This window comes from Mauremys reevesii, linkage group 4 (genome assembly GCF_016161935.1).
Source record: "Mauremys reevesii isolate NIE-2019 linkage group 4, ASM1616193v1, whole genome shotgun sequence".
In the NCBI taxonomy this organism is placed as follows: Eukaryota; Metazoa; Chordata; order Testudines; family Geoemydidae; genus Mauremys; species Mauremys reevesii.
The window spans coordinates 93,034,414-93,053,411 of NC_052626.1; the positions used below are offsets into that span (position 1 = coordinate 93,034,414).

General features: G+C 43.5%; 1 protein-coding gene across 3 annotated transcripts; it reads right to left on the reverse strand.

The window, feature by feature from the left end:
- Positions 1 to 12,239: 12,239 nt before the first annotated feature.
- Positions 12,240 to 15,756, reverse strand: C4H11orf91 (chromosome 4 C11orf91 homolog). 3 transcript variants are annotated; one of them, XM_039539055.1, is made up of 3 exons: positions 15,333 to 15,756; positions 12,770 to 12,869; positions 12,240 to 12,476 (listed from the first exon to the last, which is right to left on the reverse strand). In XM_039539055.1, the coding sequence occupies exons 1-2, from the start codon at positions 15,733 to 15,735 to the stop codon at positions 12,781 to 12,783; spliced, it is 492 nt and encodes a 163-aa protein (XP_039394989.1). In that variant the 5' UTR covers positions 15,736 to 15,756; the 3' UTR covers positions 12,240 to 12,476; positions 12,770 to 12,780. The 3 variants fall into 3 exon arrangements, with proteins under 3 accessions (XP_039394989.1, XP_039394988.1, XP_039394987.1); XM_039539054.1 differs by having other exon boundaries at positions 12,734 to 12,869; XM_039539053.1 differs by lacking the exon at positions 12,240 to 12,476 and having other exon boundaries at positions 12,575 to 12,869.
- Positions 15,757 to 18,998: the final 3,242 nt, after the last annotated feature.

An 18,998-nucleotide genomic window follows, 5' to 3' on the forward strand; every position in this document is an offset into this window, starting at 1 on the left:
ACTCGCTCCGGGTCTTTGGTGGCATTTCAGTGGTGGGGGGTCTGGAGTGAGTGAAGGACCCCTCACCGCCGAAGACCCAGACCGCCACCAGGTATTCGAATAGCGCCCTACAGTTCCTAAAGACGCAGCTGGTGAGGTCCCTTGTACAGGGAATCCTCATACGGCATAAAGCCAGTGTAGCATAGATGCCTTGTTGGTGGTGGGACAGGTGCTGATGGGGCCACGACTAGGCGAACTGGAGTGTGCTCTGTTACAGCTGCTTATCATTAGCCATTACAAGCAGATGTGAATTAAAGCAACCCTTAGGCTACCAGCCAGCCAGCCTGCCTCATAATCATGGGGCAGAAATGTAGTTTAGCACCAGATTTTTAGAAATATTTAGGCACCTAAATTTAGTATTTAGAAGAAAATAGGTGCCCAGTGGGATTTTCAAAAGTCAATAGGTGCCTAATCCCCATTGAAGCACCTAGGTGTTTTTAAAATCCCACCAGGTGTCTATCTGCAGCTTTAGGCATCTAAATACCTTTAAAAGTCTGACCCTCAGAGCCATCTTTGCTACATTGAGCTCCCCGCAGGCATGGCAGAGGCTTTAGCCCCAAGCAGTTGGGTAAAGCTGGTGAAAGAATCAGGCCCAGAGCTGCTAGTTTATCAAGTATATAATATCTGGTTTGACTATGGTTTAAATACAATACAGAGATATTGTATGAAACCTTACATTGGGTCAAAATAATGCTTGTTTTTAAAAGTGCCTGAATATAGTTTTCAACACTCGACTGTCAGTTCCCAAGGAGCAGTTTCAACCTATTATAGTCTATAAATAATTAATAACTGTATAGATATACATTTACATAGTAGACAATAAAGGCTGCAAAGGAGTGTAAATGGTACAGAAAATTGTCTCCACTGAGTGACATATTTACAAAGCAGATCAAATATTCAAGGATATGCCTTAGTTTGTTGTGGCTGAATGCATTTCTGTTCCCCGTAAACTATTCTCAAAACACCGTGGCATACAATGTCATCATTTAAAGTCACACACCTGTGGCATGGAGCACTGGATTTAGCAGACTCCAATGGGACCACATGAAAAGTGCCTGTGTACATGACTTTTTTTAAACAGCTCCTTCTGACATATGCTCCTAGGCGCAATTAAATGACTTAAATTTTCAGAAATGGATATTTTAGTGTAGATCACATGGACCAGCAAAATAATGCAGCTTATGCCAGCTGATTGACCAGGACGTAAGAAGCCTGTCACCACTGTAAAATAGCAAGTGGCAGGATCTCTTGATTCCTGTAGTGCATGGGCTCACAGGAAATGTGGGTTAACCATACATTAGAAAGTGGCAGCACTATTGGTTTGAATAGAGCTGTTTAAAAGCAGTTTTATGTACTTTTTTTTAGTGGCGAATTTGTTCCTTTCTTGTTTTCTTTTTAAAAAAACCCTCAGAAACAGGAAAAATCTGAGTGTAGGTAAATTCTGGGTGTACACGCTGTCTTTGGCCTTGTCTATATTCTGAACTGTGCAAAGTGCAAGAAACCATCCAAAATTAGTTTCCATAGAACTTTGCATGCCACAAAGACTGCAAATACTTAGTTTTTTTTCTTCTGATTTGTGCATTCAGCCCTTAGTTAGTATAGTACCAGAAACACAGTAGCATCATTGAGAATAACAGTAGTGTCCAAAACTCAAAACCAAGATGGAGCTAGCCTTTGAATGTGAATGATAGGTCAGAATTAAACAATGCAGCACCGTTAGCCCAACTTCAAGTAACATTTTCGCTATGGTTGAATTGGTCTCCTAAAAAAACAAAATGGATACAGCATCAAAGGTTCTTCAACGTTTTGCTTGATTTAACACTTTACCTGCTGTATACATATATTTTATGATTCCGCTTTCACACCAGTGTAAATCAAAAGTAACTTCATTTAGAACACTGGTATAAAACTGGTGTGACAGGAGAATCAGGCCACAAAGGTAATGTGTATATATTAATTAACTGCTGTGATATTCCATAGATCAGTGTCTTGTTTGCTGAAGCTTGCTGATGACGTGATAGAAAATGCATTAAAAGACACAAATATATTTCCCTTCTTCCATTGAAGCCATTGTCAAAATTCCCCTAGATTTTTCAAGGGAGCAGGAGTGAGCCCTTATTTCCATCCATTTATTAAGTTGCACAAGTATCATGTTGTTTAAAGAGAGGATGGATGGTCCTGTAGTTAAAACACAGGTTTGGGATTTGGGAGACCCAAGGTCTGTTCCTGTCTTTTCTACAGACTCCTGTGTGACATTGAATAAATAATTTACCCTTGCTAAGCATCAGCTTCTCTATCTGTGAAATGGGGGGTAATAATATTGCCTTGTATCTCAGGTGTGTTGTGAGGTGTAATTCACTAATATTGGTTAGGTATTTTGAGATCCCTGGGTGGAAGCTGTTATAATAGTACAGAATGTTTATTGTTGTGGATTTTTTCAACTGTACAGGAGTCTCCAAATTACCAGATGTTTTAAAAACATTGGAAAATGCAGTTATTTAAAGGGAAAAACTCCACCTGAGGCTATTCTCATATTTGCTAAGAAGCCTTTCCAGTATTAGCTTCTAAATTTTAGAAGATTTTCCTAAAATAGAATATTAACTACAAAAATTGCTTCCTGTTCCATGCAAATCAGCTCACTTTTCAATTAAAATGTATTTTTGCATCTTTGAATTATCAAAAGGACTAACCCTGCATATGATGAAAATAGTCATTTTATCTTTGTTCACAGCATGATTCCTCTTCACTGTAACAAGTTGTGTAAATGAAAATTGTTCATGACTTCTCAAGCATATTTGCCCATTTTCAAAAGGGCAAATTAGAGATTTCTGAAATCAAGAAAAGTTGCATAATTAAGAGTTTCAGCAGCAATTTGTAAGACAAAGTCTGGAGACTAAATTGAAGGAGAATAATGAATATTAATACCATACTATGCAATTACAATGAAATATCCAGGAATTGTATCCTTTTTTATTAAAAACATGACGTACTAATGCTACAATTATACATATCATTGACAAATAACCAGTTAACATGTTTGGGCCATTACAAATGGATTTGTTTTCATTCTGAATTGTAGAGTGATTACAGAATAGAAGCATATGCTTTCATAGAATTTGTTTTTAGTATTAGTTGATTTTGCTTAGTTGAAGTTGTATATGTTCTTTCTTGGCAATTTTGGCAAATTAAATAAAACATCTTAAAACATGCTTTGCTAACTGGTGGTTGTTCCTGATGTGTCCTTTCCAATAGACGAGCTGCTCTGGCTGCTTGCTGGAGATTGTATATTACTCATCATTATAGTGGAGCATGCCTTACTTTTCTCCTTTTGATTACTGTTTTCCTTTCTGTCTCACCCCCAGAGTAAAGCATGTAACTGAAACAGTTATTTGCAGCATTTGATATGATCTTTTGAAATATGCTGCCGTACAGTTTAATGGTGATCATACAGCTCTCTTGGAATCACTAGAGATTCCAAGGGTGTGGAGTGACCTCCTGAGGCCCTGATGCTCCCCTCACATGTAAAAACTTGAGTGAGGGAGCTTTGCTCTTCCCTCCAAGGAGAAGGTGTGTGAAGCCTTGAAGTGTGGGGCAGGAGCACAAACAGCAAGCATCACAGAATTTAGGGATGACTTGTAGATCCCAAGTCTCCTATCTGGAGTTTCCTTGTCAACTTGGGATCTTTGTTGCAACTGGCCACTTCCCTTATATCTGTGCACATTACGCCTTTCAGACAGGGGCAGAAGCGGCAGAGGAAAGTCATTTACTCTTGCCTAGATTTCTTTTCTTGAAGGGAGCATGCAGTAAAGAGGGGTTGTTGCCTGATAATATTTCCTTCCCACTCCTTTTCTGGGACTCTTGACATTGTTGTTCTATGCAGGTGGTGTAGCCATATTGTCCCAGAATATTATAGAGACAAGGGGGGGCTGATATAATTGTTTTTATTGGACCAACTTCTATTAGAGAGAGAGGCTTTTGAGCTTACACAGAGCTCTTCTTTGGGTTTGGGAAACTAACTCAAAGTGTCACTGCTTAGTACAATATCAGATGGGTAGCCGTGTTAGTCTGGATCTGTAAAAGCAGCAAAGAGTTCTGTTGCACCTTATAGACTAACAAACAGTTAGTACTGTTAGTACTAATCACATCAGCCATGCCATCAGGGGCTCTTCACCTGCACATCTACCACTGTGATATGTGCCAGCAATGCCCCTCTGCCATGTACATTGGCCAAACCGGACAGTCTCTACGCAAAAGAATAAATGGACACAAATCTGACATCAGGAATCATAACATTCAAGAACCAGTGGGAGAACACTTCAACCTCTCTAACCACTCAGTGACAGACTTGAAGGTGGCAATTTTGCAACAAAAAAACTTCAAAAACAGACTTCAAAGAGAGACTGCTGAACTCGAATTAATATGCAAATTAGATACAATTAACTCAGGCTTAAACAGAGACTGGGAATGGTTGGGTCATTACACTAATTGAATCTATTTCCCTATGTTAAGTTCTCCTCACACCTCCTATGGTCATCTTAATTATCACTTCAAAAGGTTTTTTTTCTCCTGCTGATGATAGCTCATCTCAATTGATTAGACTCTTCCTGTTGGTATGCATACTTCCACCTTTTCATGTTCTCTGTATGTATAAATATCTCCTGTCTGTGTGTTCCATTCTATGCATCTGAAGAAGAGAGCTGTAGCTCACGAAAGCTCATGCTGAAATAAATTTGTTAGTCTCTAAGGTGCCACAAATACTCCTGTTCTTTTTTTAGTTCGTACGTACAAGCAGTTAACAAATATTTCAAGGGACCATTCACCTTGGCAGCATATAGAGGCTGGAACTGTGCCAGGAAGGAATTTCCTCTCAGGACAGACACAGAATAAGGCCATTAAGGGAGTCCTGGTAGTGGACACCACTACAGTGGGTCTGGATTGTAGGTCAGACTTTGGGAGGCTGCTGTAAAACATTAAATGACCCCTGAGGTTGCTCTGTTTTTATGCTGGGTTTTTTTTCAGCTCACGTAGTGGTATAGCATATATCTCCTTATGTAAATCTGTGGTACGAAACAACTGCCTAGTCTTGTTAATTACTTGCTTCAAGATCTCAACCTGTCCTATGTATCATCTCCTAGAAATCCTGCTTAATCTATTGATTAGTGATTCCTATTTGCTGTCAAGCCCAGTCTCCAGTTATCAACCACCTACAAAGTGGCCAGTTTTCCTAGAGTTAAGGGATAGCTCTTAATTTCCTTGCTTTTCAGTATGGATGCTAGGCCCTTAGCCCTAAATTTTCAAAAGTCAGGTGACTAAAATTCTGCACACCTCTTTGAAAATACAAGAGGTACTAGTATTGTAACATTGTTTTTGGATTTCGTATATCAGCTGTTCCAGGGTAAATTAAAATAGTTCTAGTTTAAGACTATTTTACTCTCTAATGATCCCTTATGGTCAGGCCTATGTTTGGAACATTTTATCATAGTGAGCTCAGAAGAGGAAGAGATTTGAAAGCTGGTGGACCTAGTTGCTTGTTGCAAAGTACTTTAAAATACAGCTCAAATGTTTTCTTGTCTATGAAGTCTTAGTATCTAACTGTTCCCACCACAAAGCAGCCAAAGCCGCTTCAGATTTCTGAAGTGAAATAATTAACTGCATTCCATGGAAGAAACAATGGGTATCACTGTGGACACTCACTGCTTTCAGAGCGATGGGTATCATTGCTCACCCCTGAGGTTGGCTGTGGAGATGTTACAAGCTGCTCTTTGAGAAGCCTTCCTTGTTAAAAAGCTGGAAATGAAAGGGGACACCTTGCTGACATTTTGAAAACTTTGCCCATGAATCAAAATCTTGGTCCAAATTGTTACTTTCCTAAGTGCAGTGCAGATGGATTGGTTGATTCACCAGAGTGCTTTACAAAATTGGTCTGAGAGGCACAAACCTTTAACTGTATAGTTACCTTTTCCTAACTAGCATCTACGTTGTTTTTGCCTCATGCAAACAATGTGAATAGTATGTTGATATTCTCTTTCTAGTTTGTATATTTTAATAATATCTATAAAGGAAATCAATAAACATAAGGTTTGCAGATGCACTAACTAGTATAAAAAAGCACTATATGCTGCCATAGTTGAGAACAAATTATTGGTAATAAAATCCAAGGAAAACAGGAAAGAAAAATAGTAACAAATTTTGCACGTACAAGTAACCATTTTGATGTCATTAATGTTGGTTGTTTCGTTTCCATAGGTCATTAATGCAATTGTATTCAAACTGTAGGAATAGCATGTGCAGTTCATGCACACACACACTGCAGGCAAGCACATGCCCACAGTTCTGCAAATGTGCATATATTTCCAAGTGAGATTATTAACCATGCTTCATTTCAGGGGGAGATTGTGGCAGAGGCCCATTTGTGGTTCACTGCTCCATATCCAGCAACTCTTGTCAGGCCCGGCATGCTCTTTACACCTCACACATTAGTGTCATTGTATTTATTTAAAGGGTGACGTAATATATCATTTAAAAATCTACCACCACACAGGTCATTAATGTCAAGAAATGTTTGTAACAGCTTGGTAGGTGAAATTATGGATACTTTGACATTATGTCCTGAAGATTGTAAACAGACAAAGGTGACAAACCAGGTTTCTTCCATATGAAGGGGAAAGAAAATATGGTAGCAGCTTCCCCTGCAGGAAAGAGGGCTCTGATTGGCTGCCTTCATGTCAGCCAGTGGCTAACCTTCCTGCAGCTGTGTATGGGAGAGAGGTGTGATCCTAAGAACATCCAAATGCCAGAGGCTCACTGTTATCAGGTAATGAGTTTCAGCTGGTCTGACAGGTTCAGTGTGCCTCAATTTACTATGGTTATAATCTGTGTCATTGGAAAACTAATAACTTGCTAGCTATTAATATTATTGCATGATGTATGCACAGGGGTGTACAAAAACTTATGAATGTGCTAGAATTATATTTTTTAAATTATTTGGTAAGCAAGGTATAAGCACACTCTGTCTTAGACAAGGTAATGTGTATTTGAGTCTCTGACCACCCAGTCTTCAGGCAACAACAATGAAATACCATTTTTACATATTAGGTGAACAATTCAACCCAACAAGTGGGGGAAGAGACAAAAGCATGAGAGAGAAACTTGGTCTGACTTACTTTTCAAAGAATACATTGCCAAGGTTTACTGATCTATAAAGATGGGGGGCAGCTGAAGGACCTGAACTTCAAGTGATAAGCAGTTGAATCAATTGATTGTATGCAATATTACTGTATTATAGAAGTGTGTATAATGAGGTTGTTTTTTGAAAACCATTGACACACTGGTGATTAACACCATAAGGAAACATGGACACAGGGCAGGTATGCTTTAAGGTCTGTGATCAAACAGGGAGAAACACCTTCCCTCCCTGTCACAGGGTCCACTCACCATGAGCAGCACCTCCTGCTGGCTGTTCTGGGGATTAGCTCTGCTAGCTTGCATTCTCTCCAGGGAGGTCTCTCCCATTTTGTTTTCCCGTGCTCACTCCTGAGTCTGCAGCTTCCTCTCTGTGGCTTGGCACTACAGCCAGGTCACCAAAGTCCTCCCCTTCCAGGGAAATCCAGTCTTTCCAGACCTGCTGGCTGGTACCTACAACACCCTTGCCACTCCCCAGTGGCTGATAGGGGAGCCCAGGCCCACCCTCTACTGTGGGTTCCAGTCCAGGGACCCTCAACTCAGCAGTTGTGGGCTTTCCTCTCTGCTCCCTAACATGCTTGGTTCTTCTTTTTTTTCCCCCTTTTCCTTTTCCTTTCTCACCCTCACCACAACCCACCTCCCTTTTCCCAGGAAGTGACTGCTGCCTGTTTTCCTGAAGCCTTCCCCAGCTGCCCATACTACAGCCAGCTACTTGGCTTTGCACAGGTGATCCTGTTTCTAATTAGTTGCCTCCAGCCTAAAGCTCTCCTGCTTCAGCCTAATTAGTAGATTGGGCCCACCTGGCCTAATCCAGGATGTTGCTGGGTTAGTGTTGGGAGCTCACCCCTTCACACTCCCAGACAGGAAATAAGGCAGCTCTTTACCTGTCTTCTATGTAAATTAAGAATGGTGGAAATAGAGCAATGGAAGCCTTATTTACATACAGGGTGATAGGACACTCACATCCTGCCTCTTGAAACAAAGTCATTGACTTTTAGAATATACAAGCAAAGAGAAAAGCCATCTTTGACAGCCCTCACTACACAGACACGAGAGAACAGAGCTCTTCTTAGCTGAAAAAGATTGGTCCTTCAACTAAGGTGGGGGTGTTTGAAGTCCATGAAAACTGAATATAGGTAAGAAACAATGTTGAACAAAGTCTGTATTTTGCTAGATTGTTTTCACTTTTATTTGCATGCAACTCTTTCTAACTTAATTCTTTTTACTTGGCATCATTTACCTATCATTATGTCCTCTAAATAAACTTGTTTTATTTGGACTATAAACCAACTGTCAATGCTGGAGTTTAAATGGAAGGGTGTATTTACCCCACCTGAAGTAATAAGCTGTGATATGCTTTTATGTCTTCAGAGGAACAAATGAACCTTATTATTTCTCTGAGCTGTCCTGGAGAGGGCTGGACACTGTAGAACACACCATTTTGGGGAAATTTGGAATGGGACATATGTTGGGGTCACCTTGCTGGTTGGAAGCCAGAGTAGGGTAATGAAGATGAGAGAGGCTGCTGGGGTCAGAGTAGCTGAAACAGAGGGGCTGTATCTAGCGCACAGACATTTCAGCATGTGATTTGCAGGCTGGTTGTGAGCATCCCAGGCTGGGAGCTACGGTAGCAAAGCATTGTAAGGCATCCAGCATTGCAGGACAAGTGGTGACACAACCCCTCTCTGGGCTGGATTGCATCCTGAACCCAGTGACATATTTTATTAAGTATCTCCCATTTCCCTTATGTAGTTGCTTGATATTTGTAATTGATAATTTATATATACTGGGCCATGCTTGCCTTTTAGTGAATAACATAGACTCCACAGAAGTCACTGCACTACAGCAATGTGTCCTGCTATGTTTATTATTTCATAGTCTCATAGGAGCACTCAGGCATTTGAGGGAAGGTTGACAGAGTAACCTAATCCTTTGAAAAGTTGGCACCTGTGCTCATAATGTTTCTTTAAATTTATGTCTTTATCCTCAGCACACTTCTGAAAAGTACTCATGTCTATTCTTTAAATGGGGAACTAAGACCCAGAGAAACTAAGGTCCAGATTTGTAAAAGTGTTTAGGTATTGCTCTGCTCATCATTGTAAGGCATTTAGTAGCCTAATGGGGGGCATGGATCAGCATTTACATTACACTCTCCATCAGGGAAGTTAATGATCCCACAGGCAAACCAAATTTGGTGATGAATCCTGGTCATATGCTACCTGAGGCCTGTTGCACATACACTAAGGAGAAGTAGCCTAATCCTCGCTGAGTCAGTGGGACACCTGAGGGCTTAAATCACATTTGAAAATGAGTTAGCCATCCAAATCACTTTGGCTTTGCAACACTGAGCAGAACAATGCCTAAATATCTTTAGCAATGTGGGCCTACCTGTATTGTCCAAGGTCACACAGGAAGACTGGTGAAGCAGGGAGTTTTCTTTCAAGTTGCAGGTTAGTGTCCCAACTACTGGACCATATGCCCAGGGATATGGAAACCTGGAGGATTTGGTGGTTAGGACCTAGGTACCTTGAATTCTGTGGTAATGGGTGTGACAGGAAGGACTGTGTAAAGCATGAACCTGAATTATATTTAATCTTGATTCCATTGGTTTCACCTGTAATCATTTCTTGGGGGATAAAAATCCTAACCTTTTGCTCATACTGATTAATGCAAGGTCCTAGTTACTAAAGTTCAACTCCATATTTTATGAAGGATGAGATTCTTGCCATTGCATGTATCACTGAAACATGACTAGACAATACTGCAGAATGTGTTTTGGCACAGTTGGTGCTGACCAGATATATGATGCAGCTTAAATCTAAAGGATGACAGGCAACAAGGTGGTGGTAATATGCTGTTACGTCCATCCCAGAGTTCTCCTATCCCAAAACTGGGTTGAATAGTTTGTTCACCTTGTTAGTCCCAGGGTGGAATGATGATGGGATTGGTTTTGATGTATTAATTGCTATACAGTCCCTCCTGAGCTGCTGTAAATATTGGTTCATACCGCCATCTAGTGGACATGCACTAGGGTTAAAAAAAAAAAAACCACAAAACCTACAAGTCATACAATTTTTAGATAATCATGTTTCCTTCTTGCTTCCTTCCTGATGCTCCTTAGATTCAGTCAGCAGTTCTATGCATTTATTGTAACTATTCTCTTGGCCTTCAATCTCCCTACCATTCTTGCTTCTGTTTTGGCTCGTGAAATGACATGCCTTTTGAACACTGTTCTCAATTAACAGTTTATTCTCTCAGGTGCACCAGGACATTATCCCTCTGAAAATGCTACATGTCTCTAAAGGACAATAAAATCTAGTATGGTCCTGACAATACAAAAAGCCCCAATCAAACACACAAAGTCATAAAACATGAACTTCATCAAATAATTTATTAAGAAAAAAATCCCTGTAATACTTTGTAGTTATATAGACTCTTTTATGTGAGACTCTCTATGTTCTACTGACATTTAATTAACTGAGCCTTGCGGTTACCTGAGGTAGATGTTGTCCCCATTTTACAGATGACACAGGCAGAGATCATGGCCAAAATCTTCAGTTAATGGCCTCTAATTTTGGGTGCCCAGCTTTAGACAACTATGGCCTGCCTTTCAGATGCTGAGCAGCCATAACTCCCATTGACTACTAATGCAACTGCAGGTGTGCAGATATTAAGAGACTGAAGTTGGGCACACAAAAAAGAAGGAACTCAACATTAGAGATCCACTTTTGAAAATGTTGCTGTGACTTGACCAACATCAAACAGTAAGTCTGTGGCAGAGTTAGGAATAACATTCACGTCTTCTGCCTCGGTCCTATGCTTTAATTACAATCCATCCTTCTGCTGCTGCAATATAATTATCAAACTGGCCTTATCTATGATGAGCTTTTTCTTAAGTCTCCCACCATTGTAGTCAGTCATGTATGTTGCATGATGAAAGGGTCAGAGAGAAGTGCATTCTTAAATGAAGGACTTGTACTGTTTGGATAAAGGGCAGCTCCTGAAGTATATTTTTGTTTTGGTAAAAACAATCTCAAGTCATAATGCCTGCGGTCTGTGGTGCAGCTGCATGGTCAACAATGCCTATAGGAAATCCCGTTATTCCTTTTGATAAAACTCATTTATTTTTCTGAGGCCATAGCAGCTTGAGTAGCCAGGCACCCATGAATAGTCATCTAAACTGCAGTCAGGGTAATATTTTTAGTTCACCAATATCCTCTTTTCCATTGTCCCATTCACTAATCTTGTTGTTTTAAAATGATTTTTGGACATGTAATCTATAAACAATAGATATATCTGTTCTGTGCTCTACCACTACAAATCTAATGATTCAAAGCAGCTAGAACAGTAGCTCTTAAACTTTTGTACTGGTGACCCCTTTCACATAGCAAGTTTCTGAATGCGACCCCTCTCCCCTTAAAATTAAAAACTTTTTTTATATATTTAACGCTATTATAAATGCTGGAGGCAAAGCAAGGTTTGGGCTGAAGGCTGACCTCTTGAGACCCCCCCTCCATGTAATAACCTCGTGACCCCCTGAGGGATCACAACCCCCGGTTTGAGAACCCCTGAGCTAGAACAAAGTAGTCGTAGATTTATTTTCTTCTTTCTCCCCTTATGGATAACAACATTATGCTCCACACTATATAAAAGATATATTTTGAGTGCAGATGGAATGCAAGACTGAAATCAATATAAAAAAACCTGTCAGATATTAGATCCAAGAGGACTGGCTTTTCAGGACAAGAAAAACCTGCTATTGTAAGCCATCTAGGAATTGACCACCTTCCTAGGCTTTAGGGTGATCACTCTGGAAAATGGGTGCTGGGGATTCCCATTAGAAGGAAGACATCTACCTGCACCCTAAAATCCTTACATTGCTGGCTGTCGTTCCTAGGCCCATGAACCAGTTAGTGGAAATGGGTCATGCCGGGGAGCAAGACAGGCTAGGATGGAAGGAGGTGATAAGCTCAGGTATTGCATCATAATGTACATCAGAGAGAGACTAGGGAAAAGTATTCTTGTTCTTAGTATGTATTTTAGTGTATTTTGGGGAACTGCATGGTATCTTAGAATTATTGTGCTTTCTCTGTCACAAGAACATAGGATTTTAGTCACTGAACTAGTATCCTGCCTCTAGCAGTGTTAAATTCCTGATATTTCTGAGGAAGGCAATATCCATGCCCTTTGTCTTCAGTAATATACCTCGTCAATTTTGTAAAGCTGTAACCAGGTGATCAACATCAGCTCTCATCCTGAAACATAAGCAAGATAAGATGTCACTTTCTCTTTTTCTCACTGCTATTATGGTAAACCAAACACATTAATATTCAAGTTATTGTATAAAGATTGATACCCAAAAACGATTATTTTGTATTTGAAATATTCAGTATTGGACAAATAAAGTACAAAAAGCCAAGTAGAGAATATATACTGTACATTTCTAACTTGGCAGTATAACTGAATAGCATATAATCAGTAAAATAATATATCACACAGAAGAGTCCATTACAATGCTGTACGGTAACATAATGATAGAACAGCTAACTGAAATAATCCTTATAATGATGTAGGTGTCTGTTTTTTCAGATTCTGTCTTGTCTTTATGCCTTGAACTTTTTCATCTTTTAGTGCCTTCAAAAGCTTATCTAGAAAGGAATGGAACATAACATTAATTTGTCTCTAGTACTTAATGTAAATATAAAATATTTTAATAAAAAAACTCACACTTTCATGTGAAAGTTAGTAAACCACTACGACTCACTGAAGATAATCAGATATTAAAGTGGAAACAGGTATCCACTATTCTGACACCTAAGAATAAAATAATGGATTTTCTGTAAAGTAATTGAATTAAAGCTACATGTTACAATTTCTTTTAGATATTTTAGAGTTTTTGTATCTTATAGATTTAAATTTTCTTTTTAATTTTTGTGACTTTAGCTCTCCTGAAAGGTTTCAGATTTTCCTGCCAATGTGATTCTGCTTGGGGGAAGAGATGAGAATCTTCATGTCCCGTCAATGATTGGCTTCTCTTCTGAGACTGCCAAAAATGGTTATCAGCCATGCTTCTTGTTTATTCCTTTCCTGTGACATTTTGCTCACTTGTAACTGAAATGAAAACACCAAAGGCATTTCACCAATAGCTTTGAACATCAGGTCACTACTGACCTATGCTGGTTTCAGTAGTGATCTGCTGCTGAGTGCTCCTATCTCTCAATACTAATGCTAGGGCCTGTTCAGTTCTTCACGCTCTTCATGCCCAAACAAATTTGTTAGTCTCGAGGGTGCCCCAAGGGCTCCTCATTGTTTGTGCTGATACAGACTAACATGGCTACCACTCTGGGCTTGTCTACATTACCCACTGGATCGATAGGCAGCGATCGATCCAGTGGGGGTTGATTTATGGCATCTAGTCTAGACATGATAAAAAATGACCACTGAGCTCTCCCGTTGACTCTGGTACTCCATGGGACTGAAAGGCATAGGCGGAATCAACGGGGATTTGTCAGCCATTGAGTTACTGCAGTGAAGACACCACGGTAAGTAGATATAAGTACGTTGTCTTTAGCTATAAAAAACAAGAGTACTTGGGGCACCTTAAAGACTAACAAATTTATTTTAGCATGAGCTTTCGTGAGCTGCAGCTCACTTCTTCGGATGCATAGAATGGAACACAGACAGGGGATATTTATACATACAGAGAACATGAAAAGGTGGAAGTATGCATACCAACAGGCAGAGTCTAATCAATTGAGATGAGCTATCATTAGCAGGAGGAAAAAACCTTTTTGAAGTGATAATTAAGATGGCCCATAGAAGGTGTGAGGAGAACTTAACATAGGGAAATAGATTCAGTTGGTGTAATGACCCAACCATTCCCAGTCTTTGTTTAGGCCACAGTTAATAGTATCTAGTTTGCATATTAATTCAAGTTCAGCAGTTTCTCTTTGGAGTCTGTTTTTGAAGTTTTTTTGTTGCAAAATTGCCACCAAAAACAGACTCCAAAGAGAAACTGCTGAACTTGAATTAATATGCAAACTAGATACTATTAACTGTGGCCTAAACAAAGACTGGGAATGGTTGGGTCATTACACCAATTGAATCTATTTCCCTATGTTAAGTTCTCCTCACACCTTCTATGGGCCATCTTAATTATCACTTCAAAAAGGTTTTTTCCTCCTGCTAATGATAGCTCATCTCAATTGATTAGACTCTGCCTGTTGGTATGCATACTTCCACCTTTTCATGTTCTCTGTATGTATAAATATCCCCTGTCTGTGTTCCATTCTATGCATCCGAAGAAGTGAGCTGCAGCTCACGAAAGCTCATGCTAAAATAAATTTGTTAGTCTTTAAGGTGCCCCAAGTACTCTTGTTTTTTTTGCGGATACAGACTAACACGGCTGCTACTCTGAAACCTGTCTTCAGCTATGTTATTCATGTAGCTGAAGTTGCGTACCTTAGATTGATTTCCCCCGCCCCCAGTGTAGACCAGGCCAGAGCTGGAACCTCTGAGAGCAAGCTAAGTTTCCTTCCAGCTGTCCTACATTCAATAAAGGGACATGCTGTTTTCACAGGAGGGGAAAAAAACACAGTTCCCTTGTTTTTCTGGCCAGCATGAGCATTTTCAGAGGTGGGAGCAGCCCTGAGCACCTCTCAAAACATCTAATGCTGTGAGGATGGGAAGTTGCATGCAGTCTGTTCAATAAGTGCTGTCCTGGTTAAGGGCATGGGGTAGCCCCCAGGGAGCCAGCTCCTTTAAGGGCATGGATGCAGAGATGTGCAGGGCCAGGGAGTGGGGTATGAATGCTCCTGCCCAGAGGCTGGGGGGTGAGGGGAAAGGACGGAAGGTCCATACCCCTGCACTGGGGGTCCTCATGTGGAGACTAAGGGAGTGAGGGGTGCTTATGGCTGGGGACAGGCGTGTAGAGGCCAGACTGCTGGGGGCAGTGCCCAGGCCTCAGTCAGTGGCTGGGGAGAGCTACAGCCCAGGAAAGCTGTGAGCCGGAGGGCCCCGTGGGCGGCTGGCGTGTGCCGGGCTCTGGGCCGGAGTGGCCCCCAGGGCCGGCAGGGGACTCGGGTGAGTGCCGCCCCTGCCCGCACACGCACACTGCTGCGGGTCGGAGCCGTCCCCGGTCAGCGCCAGCAGCTCCAGCTCCTTGAGGCGGATGCCCAGCTCGCAGATCTCCCCCTCCGGCTGCTGCCCGGGGCCCCGCGGGGCGGCGCCGCTGGCGGCCGCGGGGCAGAAGAAGCGCAGCGGCTCGTAGGGGATGGGCGCCAGCCCGGCCGGCCAGGGGCGCGGGCAGCTGCGGGCGGCGGCGGCGGCAGGAGCGGGGCCCAGGCCGGGAGGGGGCCGCTGGGGCCCGGCCGCGCCCCCCCGCAGGGGCACGAAGAGCTTCCGCCAGAGGCCGCAGTCCGCCAGCGGGGCGGCGCTGGGCGCGGCGCGGTCGTAGAGGGACGGGAAGTACAGGGGCCGCGGCGCCCGCTGCTGCTGCTGCTGCTGCTGGCTCATGGCGCCGCCGGCCGCGGCCAACCGACGCTGCCCTGGAGACGGCGGAACGGCGGGGAAGGGGAGGGGGGGACAAGGGGAGCGGAACGGCGGGGGGGGGGTGATGGGGGCCAGGGAGAGGGGCAGAGCAGGTGGGGGTGGGAGTAGGGTTCCCAACCCTCCAGGATTGGCCTGGAGTCTCCAGGAATTCATGTGATGAAATCTCCAGGAACAGGACCCGTCCAACCAAACTTGGCAACCCTTGGTGGGAGGCATGGGGGAGGGGCACTAGGTGGTGGGGGCAACTGCTGGGAGAAAGGCACTGGACACAGAGCTGCCAGTGGCACCTGCGTGGGAATGGAGCCCCTTTCTGACTGTGCTGGGGGGGGGTCATGCCACGTGGGACATTGACACTGTTTCTGGGCCCTGTCCTGGGCAAAACCCCAAAGGTCAGCCTGGCACAGGCCTCTTTTGTTTACCCAAGTCTAACTCTGTGTCAAGGAGCAGGTGCCAAGAGCGCCCCTTTCTCAGTGACCTGCTGCTAGGGTTGCCAGGTGTCCGGTTTTTTACTGTAATGCCTGGTTGAAAAGGGACCCTGGCGGCTCGCTGGCCAGGCCGTTCAAAGTCCAGTTGGTGGCGTAGCGGGGCTGGAAAGCTCCCTGCTCTGTGCAGCTCCTGGAAGTAGCTGACATATCCCTCCAGCTCGGGGGCAGCCATGGGGGCTCCGCACGCTGCCTCCGCCCCAAAGGCTGGGTCCACAACTCCCATTGGCTAGGAACCACAGCCAGTGGGAGCTGCAGAGCCGGTGCTCAGGGCGGGGGTGGCACATGAAGCCCTGTGACCACCCCTTTGCCTAGAAGCTGGAAGGACATGCCGGCCACTTCCAGGAACGCCCTGAGGTAAGCACCACCAGGAGCCTGCGTCCCAACACTCAGCCCCATAGAATCATAGAATATCAGGGTTGGAAGGGACCTCAGGAGGTCATCTAGTCCAACCCCCTGCTCAAAGCAGGACCAATTTCCCAACTAAATCATCCCAGCCAGGGCTTTGTCAAGCCAGGCCTTAAAAACCTCGAAGGAAGGAAGGAGATTCCACCACCTTCCTAGGTAACCCATTCCAGTGCTTCACCATGCTCCTAGTGAAAAAGTTTTTCCTAATATCCAACCTAAACGTCCCCCACTGCAACTTGATACCATTACTCCATGTTCCGTCACTTGCTACCACTGAGAACAGACTAGATCCATCCTCTTTGGAACCCCCTTTCAGGTAGTTGAAAGCACCCAGTTCGGAGCTCTCTCCTGCACCCTGAACCCCTCATTTTGGGCCCACCGTGGAGCCTGTGCCCCCAGCCAGTGCCCTCACCCCCTCCTGTACCCCAACCCCCCTGTTCCAGCCTGGTGAAAATGAGTGAGTGAGCCAGGGTGGGGAAGAGCGAGTAACGGGGGTGGTGGTGGAGTGAGTGAGGGCGGGGCCTCCAAGAAGGGATGGGGCGAGGGTGTTCCGTTTTCTGTTGTTAGCAAGTTGGCAGCCCTACCCGCTGCTGCCCCTATACCCATGCCACTTAGTTACAGCTAGTGATAAATATCTTTGTAGAGCAAAGTAATATAAATTATATTGACAGAGATTTGATGGTATGAGATTCTGTTTTTCATCCAATATCACTTCTTCACAGAGACATGTGTGTCCCTCCAAGGCCACAGCCTGGTGCTGAGGAGAGTAACTTGGAAGGGATAATGCTCACAGAAACAATTCTGGTATCTATTTATTAAAGAAATTCTGGAAGGGAATGGCCATAGATAGTCACTTCTGTTACAGACCACTTTGTGTCAGAAATAAGTTAAAGAAATTAGTCAGTAGAAGACACCTATTTCTGTCTTTAAGCTGCCAATGAAGGGCCCCAAGAAAATGTGGATGCCTAGTAAAAGTGCACTTTAAAGGAGCACTGTTAACTTGAAAATTACCTTTGTCAAAACATTTTGTATCCTTTTATCATTGCCAGTAGCATCTAAATTTACTAAAAATCGCTCAAATGCCTATGGAGCAAATCCTGCTACAACTTCCATGCCTCCTGAGAACTGTGCATATAGTGAGACAAGGGATTTTCTGCACAACTTCTTTTATTGAAAATGTGATGTTGTCTGTCAAGGATGCATGATTAGACTTTGAAAGCAGCATTTTTGCAAGTACTGATTGAACAGTATAGTACCTTAAAAGAAGAGTATTTTAGCTGTCTATCCCTAGGCCCACCCATGAATAGGGGGAAGTGGATTTTTGGGGGTGGGGAAGGAGCAGGAGGGTGTTAGTAATGACACATAGTGGCTTTCACTTTTAGATTGCTTGTTCAAACTGAGCCTAGGTTGAAAGCATCTGTGGGCCCAAGATTGCAATTCTTCTGCACATAAATCTCCCATTGATTTCAATGGGAATTTTGGGAGTTCAGGGACTCCAAGATCTGACCCTATGTCATTAAAATCAGATGGCTAGTTGGTGGTCTGTGTGAAATCAGTCCTGAACTCAGTGAACGGGTGTTCCCATAACAAAACTCCCCATCTCACGTGGCACTAATTGGCAGAACTGGTGATAATCTAGACTGAGAGGCCAACTTTTTCCATGGGATAGGGAGCCTGAAAATTCTCAGCCTTACTGGTACTGTAGTTTCTTCAGGGCAGGTTTGAGACACATTGACAGGGCCTTTTAGGGATGGTTGCAATGCAATGCAATCTGTTCTGTGGGTGAAAGGTCTTTAGGGCTTGTGGCCATATCTCACAATTAGTACATTCACACAGGGTGAAGTTAACCACAATGCATTGAACTTGCACAAGCCCCATTGAACTGCTGATGTAGGCTTAAGTGTTGCATGGACCCCATGCATTGAGATGAATTCAACCCATCATATTTTTAAAGTCTGCTCTTGAATAAAATGAATAGAGCCCTGTATGGATACACAAATGTGGATCGGATGCGGATAGCTGCAGATATTCACAGATTTGCAGGGCTCTACAATGGGGGCTGGGCTGAGGCATCAGGGAGAGCCGGAGGGGAGCCCACACAAAGTCGTGGACCCTCCACCTGCCCTCAGCTGGCCAGGAAGCCTGGGGGTTGGGGACACGGCCGGGGCTCCTCTTGCCACGCACGGCTGGCAGGTTGAGGGTCCGTCCCGGCTCCCCGGCTGGGCTCCATGCCAGGCCAGTGGGAGAGGGGAGACCTGGGTGGCTGCCCTGGGGGTTGCTCGGGCTCCCTGCCCAGGGCAGGTGGAGGGTCCGCTGCGGCTCCCCACAGTTGCCCGC

Excerpts from the sequence above, each read along its gene's own strand:
- C4H11orf91 (XM_039539055.1), bottom strand. The coding sequence starts at position 15,735 with ATGAGCCAGCAGCAGCAGCAGCAGCAGCGGGCGCCGCGGCCCCTGTAC. Across the intron at positions 12,870-15,332 it reads CGGCTCCGACCCGCAGCAGT|ATAAGCTTTTGAAGGCACTA; the intron begins GTGCGTGTGCGG and ends ATTCCTTTCTAG.